The 23,638-nt window shown below is 44.5% G+C and overlaps 1 protein-coding gene across 4 annotated transcripts in view; it reads left to right on the top strand.

Annotated features, from left to right (window-relative positions):
• The window catches only part of Armc2 (armadillo repeat containing 2), a 104,231-nt gene that overhangs the window by 34,380 nt on the left and 46,213 nt on the right, over positions 1-23,638 (top strand). For 3 of the 4 annotated variants that reach the window (XM_029482898.2, XM_085842798.1, XM_021174472.3), the window contains exons 6-10: positions 3,599-3,711; positions 8,731-8,829; positions 13,094-13,269; positions 17,744-17,846; positions 20,677-20,900. In XM_029482898.2, coding sequence (XP_029338758.1) covers positions 3,599-3,711; positions 8,731-8,829; positions 13,094-13,269; positions 17,744-17,846; positions 20,677-20,900 — 715 coding nt within the window. The remainder of the gene's footprint in view (positions 1-3,598; positions 3,712-8,730; positions 8,830-13,093; positions 13,270-17,743; positions 17,847-20,676; positions 20,901-23,638) is intronic. The other variant, XM_021174473.3, reaches the window with a different exon arrangement.

The raw sequence follows: 23,638 nt of genomic DNA, 5'->3' as shown, positions 1-23,638 counted from the left end.
TGCCTCCGCCTCCTGAGAGGTTCTTTTCTTGGTACCCATCTTTTCTGCCCACTCCTGCAGGGCTTAACCAGCATGGCTCAGTGGATACACAGCAACATGCTTTGGGCAGACAGCACCTCTTTCCTCGGTCCCCAGCTTTTGTGACCCCATCCTCGATTGAGTTCTCTTTCCCTGCATTAACAAATACATTTCTTTGCTCCTGCTTGATGCCTTTGTCCATGTGCACAAACGCCCTGGAGGCCTGGGGTCTCCAGCTCCAAGCCCCTCTTCTGTGTCTCTGGTCCTGGGTGGTAATTTGAACCTTCTCTGATCTCTACATCTTTGTCGATGATACGCCCTGACCGACACCTGGCATCAGAGACTCAAGCAGACAAAACCCTCCATTGCTTGACCCTGTAAACTGTCCCCGTTAACCTCGCCATTTCTCTGGTAGGAACCTGCTTTCCAGATCCTCCGGGTCTACACTCTGCTCTTCAGATGCTAAAATCAGCCCCATGTTGCAGTAACTTTTCACATCTTTTCCAGTCCCACAATGATCCTGGAATCATGGTCGCTCATTCCTTCTTTTGAATGCTCTGTCATCGAGGCCCCGAACCCCATGCTTCATGTCACATCCTTGAGTAAGAAGCTGTACGTTTCTTATTGGCTATCACTTAAAGGTCCACAGCAAATCCCACAGGTCCACAGCTGTTCCCAGGCTACCCAGCAGAACCTCTTCCTACCTACCTCACCAGGTCCGAGCAAGCCCCTCCTTATGTATCAGACTCTCATGCACTCATTTTCTGGGACAGCCTGTCAGTTGCTAGTTCCATTTCTACTCCTTTAAAGGGCACTTATAGTCCATCCTTCTCACTGTGCGGTCCTTTCTCCTCAGCATACTCTCTAAGTCTTTTGCACTTTTCCGTTAAGGTAGATTTTTATCCTCACTGGAGAAAACATCTTCTGGGCCTATATCCACCTCTGCTTGCTCCCCTAGGTGCTTATGGGCTCAAAAGAAATGAACTAGTACTAACAACTCGCCAAGTCCCCTCAGTGAGCTGGCTGACACCCTAAACCGAGGCATTGCAGTAGATTTAGGAGGGGAAACCAAAGCCTGGTAGTTTTCCCGAGGTCACAGGCTGTGAGTGTTGACCTAGGATATGAACTCAGTGTCCCCCAAACCATGATGACTGTGTACGATGGCAGTGGGTCCCAAGTCCATCTTTTCTTGGCAGCCTCGGGGAGCAACACTGCCAAGCCTGTGCATACTGAGTGTCCTTCTCATTCTTTTCTAGAAGGGAGGCGGCACAGATGAGGTGTCATGGAGGCAGCCTTACCCTGGGCCATGTCTCAGGGAGAGTGGACAGGCACTGGGTGGGGGCAGGGGTGTGGCTGTAAGCTGAAAACTGTCTTGTTAGATTTCAGTGTTTATTAAAGGGACACACACACATATATGCATGTGCACGTGTGCACACACACACATGTATGCACGTGTGCACACACACATACACACACAGAAATGAAACTCTTGATCTTAAAAAGTCAGGTTATATCTAGAAATTAAAAATATAGGAACGTCCTTGCTTTCCACCCCATTGAAGTTTTGTTTGTTTGTTTGCTTTAATTTTAGGATTTTGTGTGTTCTGATAGATATGTACCCCTGCCACAGTACATAGAGGGCAGAGGACAACTTTGTGCAGTTGGTTCTCCCCTCCCACTTTTACGTGCATTCTGGGAATCAAACCTAGGTCACCAGGCTTGCAGGGCAAGCACCTTTCCACCTTGAGCCACCTCAACAGCCCTGTTATTTGCATCTATTAGTTACAGATAATAATGAGTTCCATGACAATTGTCATGCCCATATCTGATGGATTTTTTTTTCGTTTCACCTCCATTACCCTCTCTTGTCCCCCCTTCCACTCTTGTTGAGCATATGTTTGTCTGTGAGTGTGCACCTGCGTGTAAGTATGCATGAGTGTGTGTGTGTGTCCCAGTGAGTTCCGTTGTCTAGAAGTGTGGATGAAGGTTTGTTTATAGGAGTCTGGATGCCTTACCCATTGCTACATCACAGAAGACAATTTCTCCCCCTCTCCCATCAACCATTAACTGTGTGAATCCGCTGGGGGAGGGGGCAGGGTGTAGGGTTGGTTTTGTTCAGATAGGGTCTCATGTAACTTTTGTTGTTGTTTTGGTTTGGGTTTTTCAAGACAGGGCTTCTCTGTGTAGCCCTGGCTGTCCTGGAACTCACTTTGCAGACCAGGCTGGCCTCGGACTCAAAGATCCTCCTGCCTCTGCATCCTGAGTGCTGGGAGTAAAGGCGTGCCCTCCTGCCCTGCTCTTGTGTAACTCATGAAGTCTTGCTTCGACAATCTTTCCATGGATTGAGTCCTTTCGTTCTGTCTTCAAGGGAATTTGTCTTCATATTCTCTGTTTTATTGGCTAGGAACATCTTGCTGCAAAAATTCAGTTGTTTCAGAAAATTAGAGCCTTTTTGTTTTAATTGGTCCTACCAAGTTTCCCTATTTTATGACAAAGAGAAGCATCTGGACTTTAAAAACAAAACCAAAAACATGTTGACAGGGAAAAAAAACACTAAAAGTTATGTGAAGAGGCTAAATCTGGAGCGGGGGTGGGGGGTGGGGGTGAAGTAAAGGCCAAGGGCAAGCACTCAGGAGAAGAGGCAGGAGGATCTCTGTGAGTCTGCTGCCAGCCTGGCCTCCAGAGTGAGTTCCAGGACAGGCAGGGCCACACATAGAAACCCTGTCTGAAAAACAAAAACAAAAACAAAATAATAATAACATATATTTATTATTATTTAGATTATTGTTGTTAATATTATTAAAACCAGTGTGTGGAATCATCAAAAAGAAATTGTGTCAGACTTGCCATCCTAGCCTGAGTGACCTTGGGAATTTATACAGATCTTTAAAAGGCAGTACCTTCAGGGCAGCTGTAAGTGGGGAAGCCAGGCAGCAGCGTCAAGTGCCTCCATAGCTAGCCAGGCGACTCTGTACGCTTCTCATCTGGAGACTGCCTAAATACACTGTCTACTTTTTTTTATTTTTAACATTTAAAATATTTCTAAGAGTATTTTTAGAGACTATTAATTGACTTGAGTTTTAAAGTGGGAATGGGACGTGCTGTGGTGCAGTGGAAAGAACAGTGGGTTGAAAAATCCCGAGCTCTGCATTCCAGAGCTGACCCTGCTCATGTGACCTTGGACAGAGCAAGCTGGCTTTCCCTCGGCTGGTTTTCCTCCTCTGTTTCTTGTTGTAACAGCGGCCTCTTGTGGTCCATATCATTAACAACAACCACCACTACCACTACTACCTCACCACCACCCCCACCCCACCCCCAGTCAATTTTGGATTCTTAATTTTTTTTTAATTTTTAATTTTTGGTTCTTTCCGGTGTTATATTTCATACTGTTAAGCCAGCAGACTTGTGTTCTCACAGATAAATCTTAGTTAGGAGGCAAAGGCAGGTTACAGCAGACAAATGGGTACCAAACCCATCTCTTAAACTAGTCTCTGTAGTTTCTTCCAAGCCTGACATGAACAAATTGCAGTTTATAAAAATGAAAATACTTCTGTGTCTCATCCATTGCACTTCCTCCTAGGGAGCCTGGGAAACGGCGTGCCAGGGCCTCCTCGTGCCCTAGCAGCTCAGACCTGAGCAGGAAGGAAACCAGGGCAGGTGAGTGTGCCTCTCCGCCTTCAGCATCCAGAGCAGGTGAGTGTGCCACTCCGCCTTCAGCATCCTTCATCCTCACGACCTTCGTGCTGTTAAGCAGTGTGACTTGTTTTTCAAAGACAAATGTTAGGTGGAAGTCAAGGAGAGTCTAGAGTGCCACACTGCGTCCTTAGTAACAAGTCTCTGTTCGACAACTTCAGGAACTGGATCCAACTTGCTCAGAAACCATCATTTGTTTTCTAAGTTTTCATTTTTCACTGCCGTCTTAACCAGTATCCAGGTCTGCTGCCTTCAGTGTGGACAGAAACTCACAGAAATTATAGCTTGAAGGTATCTGGAGGGTGTGTGTGTGTGTGTGTGCAGATTTAATATCAGTGTAAATCTAAACTTAAGTTCAAAAGCATTGCCCACTTAAGTGAAGAAGGTTTTAATTCTTCAAGGTTTTTTGTTTTTGTCTTTAAAATAAAGAGAAAGATACAAACGTGGCACATTGTTAACATTGGACCAAACTAGTCAGGGTAGGACAGCTGTCTGTTACATTAAATGAAACTATATTATGAAAGCCCTTTAGGGACTTTATTCTGCCTGAGGAAATATGAAGTAATACAGACCAATGGTTAGAAATGATGCAAAGTCAGGCAGTGAGAAAAATGAGCCAGTGGACTCATTTGTTACACTGTAATACTGTAACATTGTAACACTAACATTGTAACACTGTAATATTGTAACACTGTAACATTGTAACATTGACTGTACAACACAAGCAGCAGATGAAACCTTAAGTTGTGGAAACAAGAGTTAGGGATCTCTGTGTCACACCTAGAAAAACAAACATGCTTTCACCCCCATTTCAAAGGCTGGTGCCCCCCCCCAATGGGGAAGGATCTAGATAAGGCAGGCATAAAGAAGGTTTTAAGCCTTCAAGGTTTTTGTTGTTGTTGTTGTTGTTGTTGTCTTTAAAATAAAGAGAAAGATACAAACGTAGCACATTGTTAGCATTGAACCAAACTAGTTAGGGTAGGACAGGTGTCTGTTACATTCTTCATAGTTTTTTTTTTTTTTTCATTTCACACAAAAGTTTATGTCAGACTCTATGAGTACATATCTATAATCTGAACATTTTGGAAACAGAGACAGGATTATGAATTGCAGGCCATTCTGAGCTACAGTAAGACCTTGTCTCAACAACAATAAAAAATGATGATAAATGATATCAATCTAGCACCGTGTAAAAGATGTTATCTTCAAACTAGTCTCTCACCAGTAAGGAGACAATTAGTGGTCACCTGCAATGTATCTAGAACTCAGAAGAATCTAAGCCTTCCAATTCCCTAGACAACATTGTTGCTAAGGGGTTTACGTTTGCATGCTAAAAACACCAGCCAATGCTAACAATGTATCAAGCTGTTGGGTCCAAAGCTGAAAGCTGTGGTTAACAGCTCTAACCACGGAGACAGCAGAATCTTCAAAAACAGGCAGTATTTCTTGCCTGACTTACCCAATTTTCCTGTTGAATCATTATTTTTATATTTAGCAAGCAGTGAACCTAGATGAAAGTCCTTTTTAAAATTTGAAGTTGTTCCCCAAGACTGGGCCACACTGTGTGTTTGTAGACACGCTTCAGTTTCTAGAATTCACTGGGGATAGGGTATGGAATGGAGGTGATGGGGGCAGTGAGGACCACGTGGGGATACAGAAGCAAGGCCAGAGCAAGACACAACCACATTAGCGGGGATTCCTGGGAGACGACCGAGAAGAAATTCTTATACCACAGTGTTTAGCTAACTTCTCAAAATGAGTCTGAGACGTCTCAGAAGGGCCTGGAGGTAACTAAAGTTGGGTGATTTCTGACTCATTTTGATAATCATCTCTTCCTGGGGGGAGCATGTTGACTGATTTCACTCTTCCTGGGGAACTAGTTGATCACTCAGCTTTACATTGAAAAGCACACTGTGTAGGGGTTTCGTTTTGTTTTGTTTTGTTTTGTTTTTTTGTTTTTGTTTTTGTTTTATTTTTAAAGACCACATGGATTTAAATCCGGAATTTCTAGTAAGTTGGGGTGTTGATGTGTCAGAGCAGGTTCCTGCTCCGATAGATGATGCCACGGCTCAATGTCGGAGTCTTTTTCTCGCACTCTTTACCATATTTTTTGAGATGGTCTCTTGTTGGACATGGAGCCACATTCTGGCCACACTGAGCTGGTCAGTGAGCTCGCAGGATCTGTCTGTTTCTGCTCCTCTGTTCTGGGGTTACAGCACCATGCCTGGCTTCTTTGATATGTGCTGGGGATCCAAGCCTAGGTCCTGAAGCTTGCAGCAGCAGGTGCCTTACCCACCGAGCCATCTCCCCAGCCTGCTTTCTAGCAAATTTAAGTGTTTCCTATATATGTCAAGGAAATTGACTGTTACTGACTTAACAACTTCTGGCTTTTTGTTTGCCGTCTTCAGTACTGAGTCTGTTCATATCCTTTGGCCTCTACGTGGATTAGTTCCCTAGGACTATGAGCGGCGGTCTTCTTATACTGCGTGGCCATTTGTATTTACTTTCAGAATTATATGCTTGTTTGTTTTGTTTGTTTAATGTGAGTACATGGTTGCTCTCTTCAGACACACCAGAAGAGGGCATCGAATCCCATAACAGATGCTTGTGAGCCACCATGTGGTTGCTGGGAATTGAACTCAGGACCTCTGGAAGAGCAGTTAGGGCTCTTAACCGCTGAGCCATCTCTCCAGCCCCATGTGCATGTTTTATCCAGTTCAAGCACACTCAAAAATCCAAAAAGCAGAGATGATGGTCTACAGTCTTTTGTCTGCCATTCTGAAAACCTCAACATCCCAGTTGTTGAAATAGCTCTCGAACATAGCTAGTGGCAATGGCAGATCCGACCAGAGCTGTAGTGTTGGTCCCTCTAATGTGAGCGTTCACATATTACGCTGGAGGGTGGTGCTCCGAAGTCCCTGTTGTGAACACTGCTTCCATTCTGAGGTCCAGGCATTTCTGAATCCTGCACCACACCTGGCCCAAAAGTTTGGAAAAGGAACTCTGGGCCTACACTCAAGACTAATTCTGTGCTAAGACAATTCAATTTTATTTTATGACGAAGTCTTGCTGATAGGTCTGCACAGATTAGCCGGTCTTGCTGTTTTGCCTACATTGTGTCATTACCATTTAAACACAGTTTAGTTGTTGAGACTTCCCTGTTTGTGTTTGGTGCTCCTGAGCGTCCGCAGGTTCAGCCTGCCAGGCCTCCATTGGCAGTAAGAAGGTTTGATAAAAGGCAAGCCTAGACTCGCAAAAGCGAGTAGACATTCCTGAAAAGCAGCGGTGGGCCCTGAGCGTTGGGAGGGAGGTGACAATTGTACAGCTTCCCTGATTCTCTCAGGAGTTATCGGCCCTGTGTGGGGAAAGGTTCGTATTTGGAGGCTTGGAGATTAATTTCAGACACTGCTGAGTTCAAATAGATTTTTAAACACATGCTATTGTGTGTTATACACTGACTTCTCTTTAGCTTATACAGACAAGGGAGAAGAGTTCACTGGATTTTTTAAAAGACTTATTTTTAATTATTTGTATGTGTGTATATGTGTGTGTGGGTATGTGTATGTGCAAGTGCCAAGAAGACACAATGAATAAATCAAAAGTTGTGAAAAACATAAGTAAATTTAAAGATGATTGTGTGTGTAGAATCTCTTCATTGCTCCTATGATTTTCAATATTTCATGTACATTTTTACCAGGCAAGGGGCTCAGGAGGCAGATGTTAGAGGAGGGAGTCTGAGGAAGACCTGCATGGAGCACTGCCCCCTCCAACTCTAGTTGGTGATTTGAGATATGTCTGAGTAAAATGTAATCATGATTTGCCATCTTCCCTATGCATTCTGTTTTCTACAGTGTTGCCTTTCATATTGGTTTGCAATGGAACTGAATGATAAGAGTGGTGGATAATTTAATAACCCTAGATTCTGCCTGGACTCCTCTCTCTCCATCTTCAGAAGCACAATTAAACAGGACCCTGTAGTCCTGGGAGGCTGAGACAGGAGAATCACTGTGGGTTCAGGGCTAGCTTGGGCTACATGGTGGGTTCTAGGACAGAGTGAGACCTTGATGTGGGGGCAGGGAGAGGAAGAAAGGACGCAGATTGCCTCTGTTCTGCCTCTTGGGTTTGGTCAATGGCAGCATCACCATGTAGAGTGTGTGCAGCATCTGGTCTTGGTGGCACCATGGCAACACACATCAGCCATTACCTATCTGCTTGGTCAGGGAAAAGAGGTTCACAAAATCCTTACCATTGCTAGGTGTGTGGCCCTCAAGCAGAGCTTTGCCTCTGTCCTGACACCTAGCTTTCACAGTCCTAAAAGCAAATGTTCTCTTCTTTGCTGATGAGGAAACTGGGGCCTGGAAATGTCCTAAGCTCAACAGAGAAATGTCACCCTGCATATCAGTAATAGAGTTGGGGTGGGGAAACCAAGACATTTTCCTCTACCTCATGGGAAAGCACTGGTCTCGGTCTACTTGCTCCATAGCGTGTCTGTCATAAAAGGGCCAAGATTTTTATTAAGGATTTTTAGCTTTTAATCTTTATATATGTGTCTGTATATATAGGTATGTGTGTGAATATATGTATATACACACATATATATACTACATATGTATATACACACATATGTGTATGTATGTATATATATGTATATATGTATATATATATATATATATATATATATATATATATATATTGTGTGTGTGTGTGTGTAGCTGTCTATTGTATGTTACAGAGAGAAGTTTTTAAGTAAAGAAACAACTCAAAGCAGTTTTCTGGTTTCCCATGGCCAGCAGCCTTTTCAAAGCTCTCTGCTCTATGAAGCCCTCCAACCCCGCCTATAAGTTCTGGTTCTTTGAAATAACTCATAGTTTCACTTGGGGTGGTTTCTTGGGCCTGGGGGCAAAGCGAGACTGGATTCTGTGGCTTGTTAATTTTAGTGATGCACAGGAAATGTTTTTGCATGTGCCCTGTTCCAAGTCCCTCTCTCAATGCCTTTTCCTTCTCTGCGTTCCTTTGCAGCCTCCAGAGCTAGCTTACAGGAACGGGAGACAGACATAGAAGTAGATGAAGTCTTCTGGAAAGCACGGATTGTTCCCATTTTGCATGAATTAGAAAACGGTAAAACAACAGTTCTTGTTTTAAGTAAAAGCTTGGCATTTATTTGCGTGTTCCCCACTGCCCTGATATTTTCAGTTGTATTTTGAATGTTATCACTGGGGATATGTTGGAAAACAAGGAATATTATGGGTTTACTTACCCTGTAGATGTGTATAGTAAATATTATATAAACCAAATTATTAATAAATACAATTACACTTGGACTAGCACTCCAAAGGGTCACAATGAGGCATTGCTATGAGGGTATAGGGCTCTTCTGAGAGAACTTTACCCTTTTTTTTTTTTTTTCAGAATTCATCTGGACTCTTGGTCAGAACCACAGAGTAAGCCCCGTAACTAGTACCATGTGCACAGTGGGCTATCATGCACATAGTGAGCCCTTAGTAGGACTCTTAGACACATGAGCAGCATGGCAGAACTGGCTGATGCTCCACTAAGATGCAGGGGAAATGCATCCTTACAGCCAGCAAGTAGGGAGCTGATGCAGGACACCTGCTTCCTGAGTGCCCAGTGCTTGCCATCTCAGTTCCATGCTGTGGCCAGGCTGTGCCCACTGGATGGGCCTTCGAGATGGTGCTCTCCATGGGGTGGGTTTTCTGGGTAGGCTTTCTGGGCTTGATGCTAATAGCCGATGCACAGCACTTCATGTAAACTCTGTACTCAAAGATGGATGAAATCAAATTACCTCTGAATCCCTTACATTCAAAGAACGTAACATCTCCCCACTGGAGTTACAGTTCCCACCCTCCTATTAGCTTGTGCGGTGAACTTTGGGTCATTCCTTCAGGCAATGAGTGCAAATCAAGTCAGGAAGGTGAGTCTGGCCAAGAGTTAGAAATCACGTGGGAAGTCTTCAGATGGGAGGCCTGTCTGGAGGGGAGATCCCCTATGGCAGGCTCTTCAGTGGATGCCCAGCGCTCTGTCCACCAGATACCAACAGGGCAAACCTAGGACCTCACTGAGGAGTTTGGGGAATGAGATATAGATGAGTCTCCCTTCTCAGATGGATCATTAAACAGTGAGCTGTAAACCCTCCCACTTGGGCAGCTGGGAGTTCAAGGCCAGTCTAAGTTCCACAGTAAGAGCCTGTGTCAAAGAACTATGGAATCTTTGTTCCTAGACAAATAGTCCCCTCGATACCTTGTAGTTCTTTAGGCCTGCTCAGTAGTTAATAGATTGATTACAATAGTTACAGTAGTTAATAGTTTTCAGATGCCCAGCACTTAGGCTCTACCACATTGCCTTGTTGTCCCCCACTCTGTGTTCCTCTTTCTCTGCCCACTTGCACATTGCTTTTGTTCTTTCTTTCTAGAACTTTTTGAGAACACATTGTTAACATTTTCAGGGCCAGCCTCTACTACACAATGAGATTCTGTCTCAAAATGAAACAAAATAAAAACAAACGGAAAAACCTAAATTTATTACTCTTTAACTACTTCAGTCCCTGATTTTGTTAGTTTTAGAAGCAAGGGTGTTCACTTCCGTATCTGGGAATTACCATACCAGGCCGTACAAATCTTGCCTGCATTTGGCTTATTGTCCCTACTATTTCCTTTCTAGAAACTTCTGGGCCACATGTTTCAATCATCTGTCACAACCCTTTCATGATCCTGTTAGAAGTGGGGAAACAGACCATTTACCGTACAGAACATCCCCACATCAGGTTTTCCTCATGTTTTCTCCTACTGAGACCCAAATTGGGCCTTTGAGGCAGGACTATCTCCACACTCACGCTGCATCTTTCTCGGGCCCCCTGGCAGTAGGCCCACTGCTGACCTATCCCTTACTGGAAGCATGAATTTGGGTCATTTGGGTCAGGTGGTGTCTGCCAGGCGCTTGGCTGGGCTTCCCTGTGTGGTTAAGGGGTGACTTGCAAGTTACTTGGTGACTTTGCTCCCCTAGATCGCTCTTGGAACTCTTAATAACTAGTTACAGCTCTTATAATGTCTTCTGTGGCCACGTGCCTTTCTGTTTTGTTTTGCTTTGGCTTCTTGAGTCTCCAGATGTAGCCCAGGCTGACCCTAAACTTGCCATCCTTCTGCCTCGGCTTCCAGTGCAGTGCTCCACGTGGCGGCATTTATAAATGGAATAGCCAGTTGACTGATACAGGGGGCTTACTGGAGCCAGAGCTGACGCTTTGATCCTTGAACCTTCCTTGCCTCGTCCTTTGTAAACTTGAGCCCAGCAGCTGAGAACAGCCCAAAGCCTGCATGGGTGAAGGCCAGTCAGAGAAGAATAGAGCAACACCCCAAAGCAATGCACCCCGTAGAGCTCCGGCTCTCCTCGGGTTGGGGTCTCGGTCACTTCCCAACTGTTCATTTACTTAAGTGCATAACCGAGAGGCTTTGGCGTGTATTTAGTTGTTGAGGTTTCAACTTTTTTTTTTCTTAGATGTTATTGTTGAAAAGAGCTAAAAATGGCCCGAGTCACTTCCTTTTTGCTGGCGCACACTTCCTGCATGTCCGCAGCTAAGCTCCCATTATGGTATTTACAGATTGGCCTCCAATGTCTACATTTTGTGATGAGGTCCGTCAGAAGTAACCCTTCCAAAGAGAACACACTGTACCTTGAATTCCTTTCTCACCCTTGTGCTGCCCTCTGAGAGAGGGCTTTCTTTCCTGTGCACCAACTGTTAAGCCACTCTCAAAAAATCACTTTCCTCAGGATCACAACTGTAAACAAAATATTCTAGCCTCCCTCTTTCCTAAGCAGCATCTTTTAAAAAGTCTCCTCTTTGGTAATGGTGGCTTGTACTGTCTCTTCCCCTGGTTGGCAGTCATTTTGAAAGGAACATAGCCAGGAGGTAGTGGCTTAATCCCAGCACTTGAGAGGCAGAAACAGGAGGGGTCTCTATGTGTTCAAGGCCAGCCTGGTCTACAGAGTGAATTCCAGGACAGCCAGTGGTACACAGAGAAACCTTGCGCCTGAAGAAGAAGAAGAAGAAGAAGAAGAAGAAGAAGAAGAAGAAGAAGAAGAAGAAGAAGAAGAGGAAGAGAGGAAGAAGAAGAAGAAGAAGAAGAAGAAGAAGAAGAAGAAGAAGAAGAGGAAGAAGAAGAAGAAGAAGAAAGAAGAAGAAGAAGAAGAAGAAGAAGAAGAAGAAGAAGAAGAAGAAGAAGAAGAAGAAGAAGAAGGAGAGAAGAAGGAGAAGGAGAAGAAGAAGGAGAAGAGAAGGAGAAGAAGGAGGAGGAGAAGAAGAAGGAGAAGGAGAAGGAGAAAAGAAGGAGGAGAAAGAAGAAAGAAGAAGAAAAGGAAAGAAAGGAAGAAATAAAGAGAGAAAAAGAGAGAAAGAGAGAAGAAAGAGAGAAAGAAAGAAACTGATCTTTTTTATCAATAGATGAGCTTGCTTGAAGTTATGTTGTAGATTACTGTACTGGCTAGTTTTGTGTCAACTTGACCCAAGCTGGAGTTATCACAGAGAAAGGAGCTTCAGTTGAGGAAATGCCTCCATGAGATCCAACTGTAAGGCATTTTCTCAATTAGTGATCAAGAGGGAAAGGCCCCTTGTGGGTGGGACCATCTCTGGGCTGGTAATCTTGTTTCTATAAGAGAATAGGCTGAGCAAGCCAGAGGAGGCAAGCCAGTGAAGAGCATCCCTCCATGGCCTCTGCATCAGCTCCTGCTTCCTGACCTGCTTGAGTTCCAATCCTGACTTCCTTGGTGATGAACAGCAGTATGGAAGTGTAAGCCGAATAAACCCTTCCCTCCCCAACTTGCTTCTTGGTCATGATGTTTGTGCAGGAATAGAAACCCTGACTAAGACCTATATAGTTTTCTTGCTCTACCATACAGATATGTCAGTCAGGATCCCTAGTCACATAGAACATTGATCCATTCATCTCACAACACACTTATTCACATGTGAAAATTAAATAACAGTACAAGGTAGCATTAGTTCCTTTTGAAATCATGCAACTTTTTTTTTTTTTAAAGAAATGGAGGCAGAAATGCAAATGACCTGTCCCAGTGAAACTGGACAGAGCCCAGGGGGAGGGGAGGGCACTCGGAAAAGGGAGCCAAGGGAAAGGTTTTGAAAGGCTGTGTCCTGGACAAGCTAAGTGACCGGTTAGTAAATAAGTTAGCCCAGGAGATGAATCAAAGAGATGAGAACGGTGAAGTAGATGGGAGGGATACGAGGAAAACGGCACCGGGGGATCTGGAGATGTCTAGGGATACCCAGGGAGCTTTTCCTCGCACGGCTTGCATCTGACATATCTGAAAATTCAACCTTATGAGTAAGTGGTCGATATTCTCTTTGCTCCGACAGAAGAAGACATTGAAGAGATGTGTGCGGCCTGCACCCAGCTCCATCGCACGCTGGAGGAAGCGCGCATGCTCGGAAAGAAGTTCAAGCGAAGAACTGTCCTGCTGAAGGCTCTGTATAAGCTAGTGGATGCTGGCTCGGACCCGCTCAGCCTGAAGCTTGCCAAACTTATCCTAGCAGTAAGCTTGTCTTTCCTTCTTTCTAGCCGACTGTCCTGCGTCTGTGCCGTGTCAAATAACTTGTTTGTACATATTGCAAAAAGATGGGAAAATGTGATGTGTTTGTTTAGACTCTTGGAAAAATTAAGGCAATAAGCTCGCACCCCAGCACTGGACTAGAAAGTATTTCCCAAGGAATCCGGCTGAGCACTTAGGGGATACCCCCACAAGCTTGCAGGGTATTCTGGCCACATTTTCTGTGTGATTTTCGGTGGAGACTACACTTTTACTTAGGTGTCATAACCAACTACTCATTCTCTATGTAGAAGCGGGGGTGGGGGTGGGGGGTGACTCAGTGCAACGCGCCTCTCACAGAGTCACTTTATCCTAGGGCTCTGACTGTGGAGCTGTCCCAGGGAGGCCCCGGGCTGCCAGCTTGCAGCCATCTTTTCACCTGGATCCTAGATGTTTTTGTTTCATGATGAATCAAAAAAGGAGATGAGAAGAATGAACCACAGATCTATTTAAGCTTTCAGTGAAAATATTACCTCAGTTATTGATGGTCTTGAACAAATTGGTGGTGGTGGTGGTGGTGGTGGTGGTGGTGGTGGTGGTGGTGGTGGTGGTGTGTGTGACAGTTGAACTGAATTAGGCCTTCTGAGTTGGTTGTTAAGTGGTAAAAATCCACTCAGCGATTCGTCCTGTCCCAAAGAATCTAAGTGAAGTTAAATTCTAATGTAGAGTTAAGTGGCATGGGGCCTTCATTTTTAAAAAAAGAAAAACTATTTTAAGTATATGAGTAGTTCACCGGCATATGTGTGTGTATGCCCCATGTATTTGCCTTGTGCCCATGGGGGCCAAAAGACAGCACCGGATTCCCCTGGAACTGGAGTTACAGGTGCTTGTGGGCCATCATTACAGTGTTGGAACTGAACCTGGGTCCTCTGCAAAAGCAGCCAGAGTGTCTAACCACTGAGCCATATCAGTAGTGCCAGGTGGGTACCTTCTTACTCGATACAGAGTTGCCAGGTCAGAAGGGACTTTCCAAGCCATGACATCCAACTTCCAATTGGCCACTTGGATGTCCTGTAACATCCCAGAGGAGATCCTGTTCAAATGTGGCCTTAGGATATGGTCCCATATTCATTCTCAGGTCACCATATCACAAGAACTGTGGAGGACGGGGCTGGAGAGATGGCTCAGCGATTCCGAGCACTGGATGTTCTTCCAAAGATCCCTGGTTCAATCCTCAATGACACAACTGCAGTGCCTTCCCAGAGGAGCTGACACCCTCACACAGACATGCGTGCAGAGCACCAGTGTACCTAAGATAAAAATAAACCAATTAATTAGAATAAAAGGAACTGTGGCAGAAATACAAACCAAGACTGAAGCTATACAGAGACCAAAGCTCTACACTGAATCTCCTCTTCTTGCTATTGTTTTTTTCTGCCCACCAGTTTGAGCTTACAGTCCAACCATTTAACAGTATTTATTTAAAAGCATGCAGTAAGCATGTGAGTTATTTGGATTTCTTGAATTCTTTGGCTCCATAGAGATCTGTTAGATAGCCATTTTAATTTTAATCCCTGTTTAAAAAAAAAAAACTTGTGAAAATATGTCAGTCTGTATTAAGAGTGTTCAAAGAGTACAGAGATACTCTGTAGGAGTGCAGCCATATGCAGGAAGGGTTAAACTCTAGCAGCCTTGGCAGAGGGCTAACAACCAGATGGGCATGTCCTATGTGCCCTTTGTGGTTAGGAGGAGTGGGAAACTGGAGTGATCTCAAACTTGTTTAATTTGGAAAACAAGCAAACAAAACCGAAGCATCTTTTTTTTGTTTTGCTTTGTGTTTTTGTTTTTTTGAGACAGGGTTTCTCTGTGTAGCCCTGGCTGTTCTAGCACTCACTCTGTAGACCAGGCTGGCCTCCAACTACAGATATCTGCTTGCCTCTGCCTCCCAAGTGATGGGAAAAAAGGTGCCCTCCGCCAAAAGCATCATTTTTTTAATGTAAACAGAAAAACTACCCTACCAGGAAAACATTCATTGGCAGAAATTCATCCCAGCCGGGCGTGGTGGCATATGCCTTTAATCCCAGCACTTGGGAGGCAAAGGCAGGCAGATTTCTGAGTTCGAGGCCAGCCTGATCTATAAAGTGAGTTCCAGGACAGCCAGGGCTATACAGAGAAACACTGTCTCAAAAAAAAGAAAAGAAGAGGAGAGGAGAGGGGAGGGGGAGAGGGGCAGAGGGGCAGAGGGGCAGAGAGAGAAGAGGAGAGGAGAGGAGAGGAGAGGGGGAGGGGGAGGGGAGGGGAGGGGAGGGGAGGGAAGAGAGAAGAGAGAAGAGAGAAGAGAGAAGAGAGAAGAGAGAAGAGAGAAGAGAGAAGAGAGAAGAGAGAAGAGAGAAGAGAGAAGAGAGAAGAGAGAAGAGAGAAGAGAGAAGAGAGAAGAGAGAAGAGAGAAGAGAGAAGAGAGAAGAGAAGAGAAGAGAAGAGAAGAGAAGAGAAGAGAAGAGAAGAGAAGAGAAGAGAAGAAGAGATTCATTCCAGCCAGGATCCAGGATCCATCACTGAACTCTAGAGAAGAGACAGAGACCAGCCAACCAGCACCTCTGTCCTCCCCAGTACTGGCACAGTGCTCCGAGCTGTTGGTGTTGTTCTGATGAAACTTGGATACTTGTGTGGTTGTTTGATTTTGTTGCTATTTCTTTTTCTGCTTTTCCTACAAGTGGAGGTAGGAGATGGAGTGAGGTGCTTTGGGACCATTTATTGGGGTGTTTTGTCAAGTGTAGAGCATAAGCTACCCACCACAGTAGGAAGATGAGCTGGTCAGAGATTTTGGTCTCAAGCCCATGCAGTGGAGCCTGCCAGCGCACCCAGCCCTCGCCCAGATGTGGAAGGGGTTTTCAATTTGCTTCAGTCAGCTCCTTTGCTGGGATTTAAAGCCATGTTGTCATAATCACTGTCTTAATTTTAACTTCCCATTTTCTTTTCTTCCTGAGAGCAGAAGGAATCCCTACTCTGTCCTGTAAATGCCCTGGCAAGTTATTAAAACACAAGTTGGGCTGGGGACTTGGCATTCCCAGAGCAGGAGGTGGGAGACTGACAGCTCTGTGGGTGGGTCTAAGGCCGCACTTCTTGCTGCTGAGCAGGACGCATGCCCAATGGGCTGCTTCTCCGATTGCTGTGCCCAGGCCCAGAGCAGGCGCAGTAGGTGCAGATGCGCCATCATGCTCCTTCCTCTTGCCAGCCACAGACAACATGCCCATCTTTCTTTCTCCCTCAGGGAACAGCTCAGCCCGTGAGCAGTTAAGGGCTCCGTGGTATTTGTGGCTCTAGCATAACTCGGATATATTCGACTACATTTTTTAAAAAGTTAACTGAAAACCCAATAAAGTATATCGGAAATAACTTTTTAAATAGGAAAATAATGACCCCTGTGCCCTCATTTTCATGCAGAAGTCTTTATTTGTTCAGAGGAGCCCATTCCTACAGACTGGTTTTCACACTGTCGCAGAGGGCACACAATCTGAACCCGCAGTTACAGATGTTTTTCTTTTCAAGGCTAAGAGCCTGAGTCTGACCACATGATAGCAAGAGGGAACCAACTCCTGCAGGCGCTCTAAAGAGCGCTGGCTTCAATCCCAGCACTCAAGGAGCAGGGGCGCGTGAATCTCTGTGAATCCAAGGCCCTGCTGATCTACACAGTAAGGCCCTGTCTCCATAAAACAAAACAAACAAAACCAAGCCATTTTCTTTTCTGGGATGCTCACTTCATTTGGAGAGTTTTGCTATTCTGAAGTTTATTAGATGTTTCCCCATTAGTGACCATATTTTACCACTTTAGATAAATGTGCAGTTAATGTAGACCCTTGGTCAGCCAGCCACTCTATTTTTATAAAGGAAATTGTTCTTCCTTATTGCCTTGTGCTTAATTGACTTAGATATTGCTGTGTGGTTTAGAAAGTGATTTCAGCTTTGAACAATGATTATCTCAAGGTATTCCAGAAATAGCCCCAAGAATAAGCGGGACACAGTCTAAAGCACTGGCTTTAAGTTCATTTTTATACAAATGGCAGAGGGGGCGTGTTTCCTTTGCTTCCGCCCCTCGGTGGGTTCTTTTCTAGGTGAGTTTAATCTGAACTTTGGCATCCTTCATCGATGATCAGTGTATTCTAAATCAATTGCTATGTAACGACATACTCTTTTGAAAGTACCTAATAGTTTGACACATCAATGCAAAATGTTTCCCAGTGAGAGACAAATGGTTGTTAAAGTGTTCTTACCTGAAAGGCCGCCAACATTGTTCTTTTAGTACAGCTGAGTTAGATATGGTAGCGGACACAAAATGTGGCCTAGACCTTCCTAGGTTGTTCCCTTAGAACATTTCTCATGTTTTAAACCCTCTTCCTGTGCCCTGAGTGTGGAGGTCTTCAAGGTGCCAGGCCTTTATTTCCTTCTGCTTTAGAAACACAAGTGTGTTCTTTCTCTGCAGCTTAAAGTGAGCGGAAAGAACCTTCTTAACGTCTGCAAACTGATATTTAAAATCAGCAGGAGCGAGAAGAACGACACCCTGATGCAGGAGGATAACATCCTGGGTGAGTCTCCATCAGTGCTGCTGGGCGCCGACCCTGCACCCCAGTAAAGATGCCCAAGTCCCTAGAGGAAAAGGAGGAGCAAGTGATGGGGAGCGAGATGGCCCCAAGTTCTAGGGCATCAGAGTTGTAATGGTTGGTTTTTTTTCAACCTTCCCTGTTTCCCCACATTTGTTTAGAGTCTACTGTGACCAGCTCGGTTTTGGTTTTGCTCTTTTGATGCCTGTAGTAATGTGGTGGGACCTAATGACATCACTGTGTAAAAATTCATTCCCTAGGCCCAGAGTTACTGTTAGAATAAACACACCTGTAAGTTTTTGACATAACCAAAAATTCTACTCTGTTGACATAACAGAAATAAGCTCCCCCAAAAGTGAAGAAACAGTTGTGGCTATTACAGAATGCAGACATGGGCACGGTTTAATACAGAGCAGCCTAGCTAACAAAGCCCAATTCTGAACATGCCCCTAAGTAATTCAGAAGTGGACAAAATGACCTCTCATTTTGAAGCTCTCAGGACTTGTGCTGTTCCTGCAGAAGAGGCCGCAATAGAAAACATTGTGGTCATTTTTTTGGTAACAGGGGACAATGATCGCAGCAAACAGGGACAAAACCAGGCTTGAAAGAATGTCTAACATCATATTGCTTAACTGAGAATTACCGATTAAAAAAAAACAAAACAAAGAATCTCATAAATTCATTGTTTTTAATAGCTGCATAGTACTCCATTGTCTCTGTTGAGGGACATCTGGGTTCTTTCTGGTTTCTGGCTGTTATAAATAAGAATACTATGAACATAGTGGAGCATGTGTCCTCATTACATGTTGGAGCATCTTCTGGGTATATGCCCAGGAGTGGTATAGCTGGGTCCTCAGGCACTACTATGTCCAATTTTCTGAGGAACTGCCAGACTGATTTCCAGAGTGGTTGTACCAGCTTGCAGTCCCACCAGCAATGGAGGAGTGTTCCTCTTTCTCCACATCCTCACCAGCATCTGCTGTCACCTGAATTTTTGATCTTAGCCATTCTGACTGGTGTGAGGTGGAATCTCAGGGTTGTTCTGATTTGCATTTCCCTGATGACAGGATGTTGAACATTTCTTTAGGTGCTTCTCAGCCATTTGGTATTCCTTGGTTGAGAATTTTTATTTAGCTTTGTACCCCATTTTTAATAGGGTTATTTGGTTCTCTGGAGTCTAACTTCTTGAGTTCTTTGTATATATTGGATATTAGCCCTCTATCTGATTTAAGATTGGTAAAGATTTTTTTCCCAATCATGGAATACCCAAGATACAATTTGCAAAACACGTGAAACTCAAGAACAAGGAAAACCAAAATGTGGATACTTCTGTCCTTCTTAGAAGGGGGATCAAAATACCCATGGAAGGAGTTACAGAGACAAAGTTCGGAGCAGAGACTGAAGGAATGATCATCTAGAGACTGCCCCACCCCCACCTGAGGATCCATCCCATTTACAACCACCAACCCCAGACACTATTGTGGATGCCAGCAAGAGCTGCTGATAGGAGCCTGATATAACTGTCTCCTGAGAGGCTCTGCCAGTGCCTGACTAATACAGAAGTGAATGCTCACAGTCATCCATTAGATGGAGCACAGAGTCCCCAATGAAGGAGCTAGAGAAAGTATCCAAGGAGCTGAAGGGGTTTGCAGCCCCATAGGAGGAACAACAATATGAACTAACCAGTACCCCCAGAGCTCCCAGGGACTAAACCACCAATCAAAGAGTACACATGGTGGGACTCATGGCTCTAGCTGCATATGTAACAAAGGATGGCCTAGTCGACCATCAGTGGGAGAAGAGGCCCTTGGTCCTGTGAAGGTTCTATGCCCCAGTGTAGGAAAATGCCAGGGCCAGGGAGCGGGAGTGGGTGGGTTGGAGAGCAGGGAGAGGGCATAGGGGGTTTTCAGAGGGGAAACCAGGAAAGGGGATAACATTTGAAATGTAAATAAAGAAAACATCTAATAAAAAATTTTAAAAAATATTCTAAGGGCCCCTTTGACACTCTTATACTCGAGAGTGGTGTCTTCATCTAGCCTTGCTCAAACCATCTGGAAGGCTCCAAAAACCTATTAGCTCATGGCATGGGGCTCCAACAGTGGGATTTTGTTGTTGGGTTTATTGGTTTATTTGTTGATTTGGTTGCTTGTTTCCAGCAGTCCTGGGGGTTGAACTTAGGGTGTGATGCCTGCAAGCATGCTGTTTGTTGTTTGGTTGGTTGTTGTTGTTGGTTGGTTGGTTGGTTGTTGGTTGGTTGGTTGTTGTTTACAGACAGGGTCTCACTCTGCGCATAGACAGACTGGGCTCAGGTTCATCTGTGGTCCTTGCACCTTGAACTCCTTAAGGCTGAGAGAGTATAGATGTTCCCCACCCTGCTTAGGGAGGGAGGTGGGAAGGGGGTGGGTGTTATATTCAAATCTCTTCAGTGGCTGAGATTGTTTTTAACGTCCCATGTCATCCACAACCCATTGGGAAAGCAGCAAATGAAGTCTTGAAGACTCCGTGAGCATGAAACTCCTCCCCAGTGACTGCCTTTCTCATTAGTATTGCACAGTAACTGGACATTTTTGTACTAACTATTAGAGGCGGGTGATGTTACTCAGAGCTGAGGCTGTCATCCTCACTTGCACAGGACAACCCCTGCTTCTGGTCGCATCACTGTTCATGGAGATTTGTTGTCGCCGAGATGTCCCAGCCTGAGTAACTTCCGGAGCATTTGCATGCATCCTTGAATGAACATATTTTACAAACTGTGTGACAGCGTCGAGTTTGCTGTTGTACTTAGGCATTTATAGAAATGCGTCTTTTCTGGCAGAATCATTACTGGAGGTACTGAGAGCTGAAGAGCTGCAAAGTAACACCGAGGCTTTTCTCTACTGCATGGGGGCTCTGAAATTCATTTCCGGAAGTCCGGGGTTTCTTACTGAGATGGTTAACAAGGGTGCAGTGGAAATATTGGCACATCTGATAAAGGAAATGACGGAAGACACGGAGAAGCGCGGCGTCTGCCTGCCTGATTCAGGCCACTTGCTAGTGCAGGTAGGTGCTGAGCTCGAGAAGGTTAGAGGGGTTAAATTAGCTTCTGACACCATTTAAAGTAGCAGCAGATGTGAAGCCTCCGCATCCGGAGGCAGTCCAGGGTCTCGGAGATCAAGGGAAGTGGTCCCTGGCTAGTCAGTGTGTGTCCCGTTACAGGAGGCTATTTCATGGCTTTCGGCAGAACCTTCCATATTGCTTGCATAGTTCTGCAGAGAAAGCAGGGCCGAAAGCTGGGCTTGGCAGATGTGGAGTCCCGGAACTGAGAGGAGCAGAGGGATCAAGAGTTCAAGGTCCAGAGGCAGGCAGATTTCTGAGTTCAAGGCCAGCCTGGTCTACAGAGTGAATTCCAGGACAGCCAGGGCTACACAGAGAAAACCTGTCTCGAAAAAAAAAAAAGAAAGAAAGAAAGAAAAGAAAAAAGAAAAAAAAAGAGTCCAAGGTCATCTTCTGCTACCAAGGAAGGAAGAGAGGGAAGGAGGAGAGAAGAGACAGAGGGAGGGAGGGAGGGAAGGGGTAAGAAGGGAGGTATGGAAGGGAGGGAGGAGAGGGAGACAGGCCTGAGCTGAGCCTCATGGCACAGGCCTGCCATTTCCAGCCAATCAGGAAGCTGAGGCAGAAGAATTGAAAGCAATAAAGGCTCCATTGTAAGACAGACAGCAAGGAGAAGGCTGAGGAGGTGGGGCCATGGTAGAGGGCATAGTTTCCATCCTCAGCAAAGGGGAAGAGTAACAAAGCAATAAGCATGGCGGGGCAAAGAGTCTCTGAGCTCTGCTCATCCACTGTGTGTGATGCTGGGGATTTCCCAGCCAGACCTAAGGCCACATCTCTGTCTGCAGTGACTGGAGTTAATGACATCGGGTGGAGTTTTTCACAGGCCCTGTAGATGTCATGCAGCGGGGAGGCAGGTAGTAAACAAGCAGGTATCATTCATCTGGCCACGACAGGAAGAAAATTTTTCTTCTGCTTAGAGTTTTATTAGTGCTCTTGTGACAGATTAAATTTCTCAGTTAAATTATTTCCACCAAATCTTCCCTAGCTCTCATATTGCTTTGTAGATGAGATTTTCACCCCTAATAGCATTTATATATCAAATAATAGCATCTTTGATGTAATAACTCATGGGATTTGAAATGTGCTTGTCAATTAGTGAGGATGGATTGATCCTTTGGTGTGCTCAGAGGCGTCGGGAGAACATGTTAGAAACCAGATTTACACCCTGACTTCAAGATTCTTAAAATATTTATGATGATTATTAATTTTAGATTTTAGTCCTCCATTTTGAAAGGATTGTAAAAAAATTTAAAAAAAAAATCTCTTTTGGTCAAAGACAAGGCCAGACCATGCTTTAGCAAGGGGCACTTATAAAGCATTTTTCTTTTTTTATGTTGACTGAATTTTGGGTCATTTGTGAGGTTTTGTTTTTGTTTTTGAAAGTAGTTATTTCTGATTACACAGTGATGGTCATTTCTGTTAAAATGTAGGCGATTTAAGGAAAAGTATAAAAGTTATTTGAGCTGGGGTGCGGCAGCACACACTTGTAATACTGACATACCTGGGAGGCTGAGGCAGGGGGATCATAAATTCAAGGCCAGTTCAAACCTATCTCAAAGCAAAACAAAACAAAAAATAAAAATGTTTTTATCCTGAGCTATATGGACATATGTTCAACAACATAGTCTTTGTGATATATATTCTTGAATGAACTATGTACACCAGGCTGACCTCAAACTCAAAGCTTCTAGAGTGCTGGGATTAAAGGCATGTATTAAAGATATGCATTTTTTCATTTATTTATTTATGTATGTATTTATTTTTATTTCATTTGCACTTGTGTTGTGTCAGCATGTGTGTCTCTGTAAAGATGTCAGCTCCCCTGGAACTGGAGTGAGAGACGGTTGTGAACTGTCCTGTGGGGCTGGGAATTGAAGCTGAGTCCTCTGATAGAGAAGTCAGTGCTCTTAACCACTAAGCCATTTCTTCAGCCCCTCTAATCTGTATTTTTTAATAGTCAGTTTGTTTCATGTCACCTCTTCTCTCTTGGTTTCTTCGTGTCCATGCAGACAGCTTATATTGTTCACAGTATATTTAGTACTTTTTAATAATCTCATAGGTTTTAAAAATGGGACAGTAAAAATTCTCTCACCTTACCTCTATCAGCTTACTTTTCACTGTTTCACCACTGTGATAAAGATAAGCCCATGTGGTGCATTGAATGAAAGTGGTCTCCATAGGCTCCTGTGTTTGACTTCTTGGTCCTCAGTTGGTGGCACTGTTTGGGAAGGACTAGGAGGTGTGGCCTTGTTGGAGGAGATGTGTTGCTGAGGATGGCTTTGAACTTTTAACTCTCTCTCTCTCTCTCCCTCTCTCTCTCTCCTCTCTCTCCCTCTCTGCTTTCTCCCTGTAGGTCAGGTTGTAAAGCTCTCTGCTGCTTCTTCAGTGCCATGCCTGTCTGTGTCCTGCCATGATTATGAACTAACCCTCTAAAATTGTTAGCGGTGCCCAGTTAAATGGTTTATTCGAGTTATTAGGAGTTGCCCTGGTCATGGGTTCTCTTCACAGCAGTAGAACAGCAGTAACTAAGATGACCTCAAACTCTCAACCAAGCTTATCTTTGTTGGATAGTGTTTGTTTGTTTGTTTGTTTGTTTGTTTCAAGACAAGATTTCTATGTGTGGCTCTGGCTGTCCTGGAAATCACTCTGTAGACCAAGCTGGTCTCAACCTCTGAAATCCACCTGCC

This window comes from Mus caroli, unplaced genomic scaffold, assembly GCF_978045245.1.
Source record: "Mus caroli unplaced genomic scaffold, Mus_caroli_1 scaffold_9, whole genome shotgun sequence".
Taxonomy (NCBI): domain Eukaryota; kingdom Metazoa; phylum Chordata; class Mammalia; order Rodentia; family Muridae; genus Mus; species Mus caroli.
This window is presented reverse-complemented; position numbering and strand designations above follow the sequence as displayed.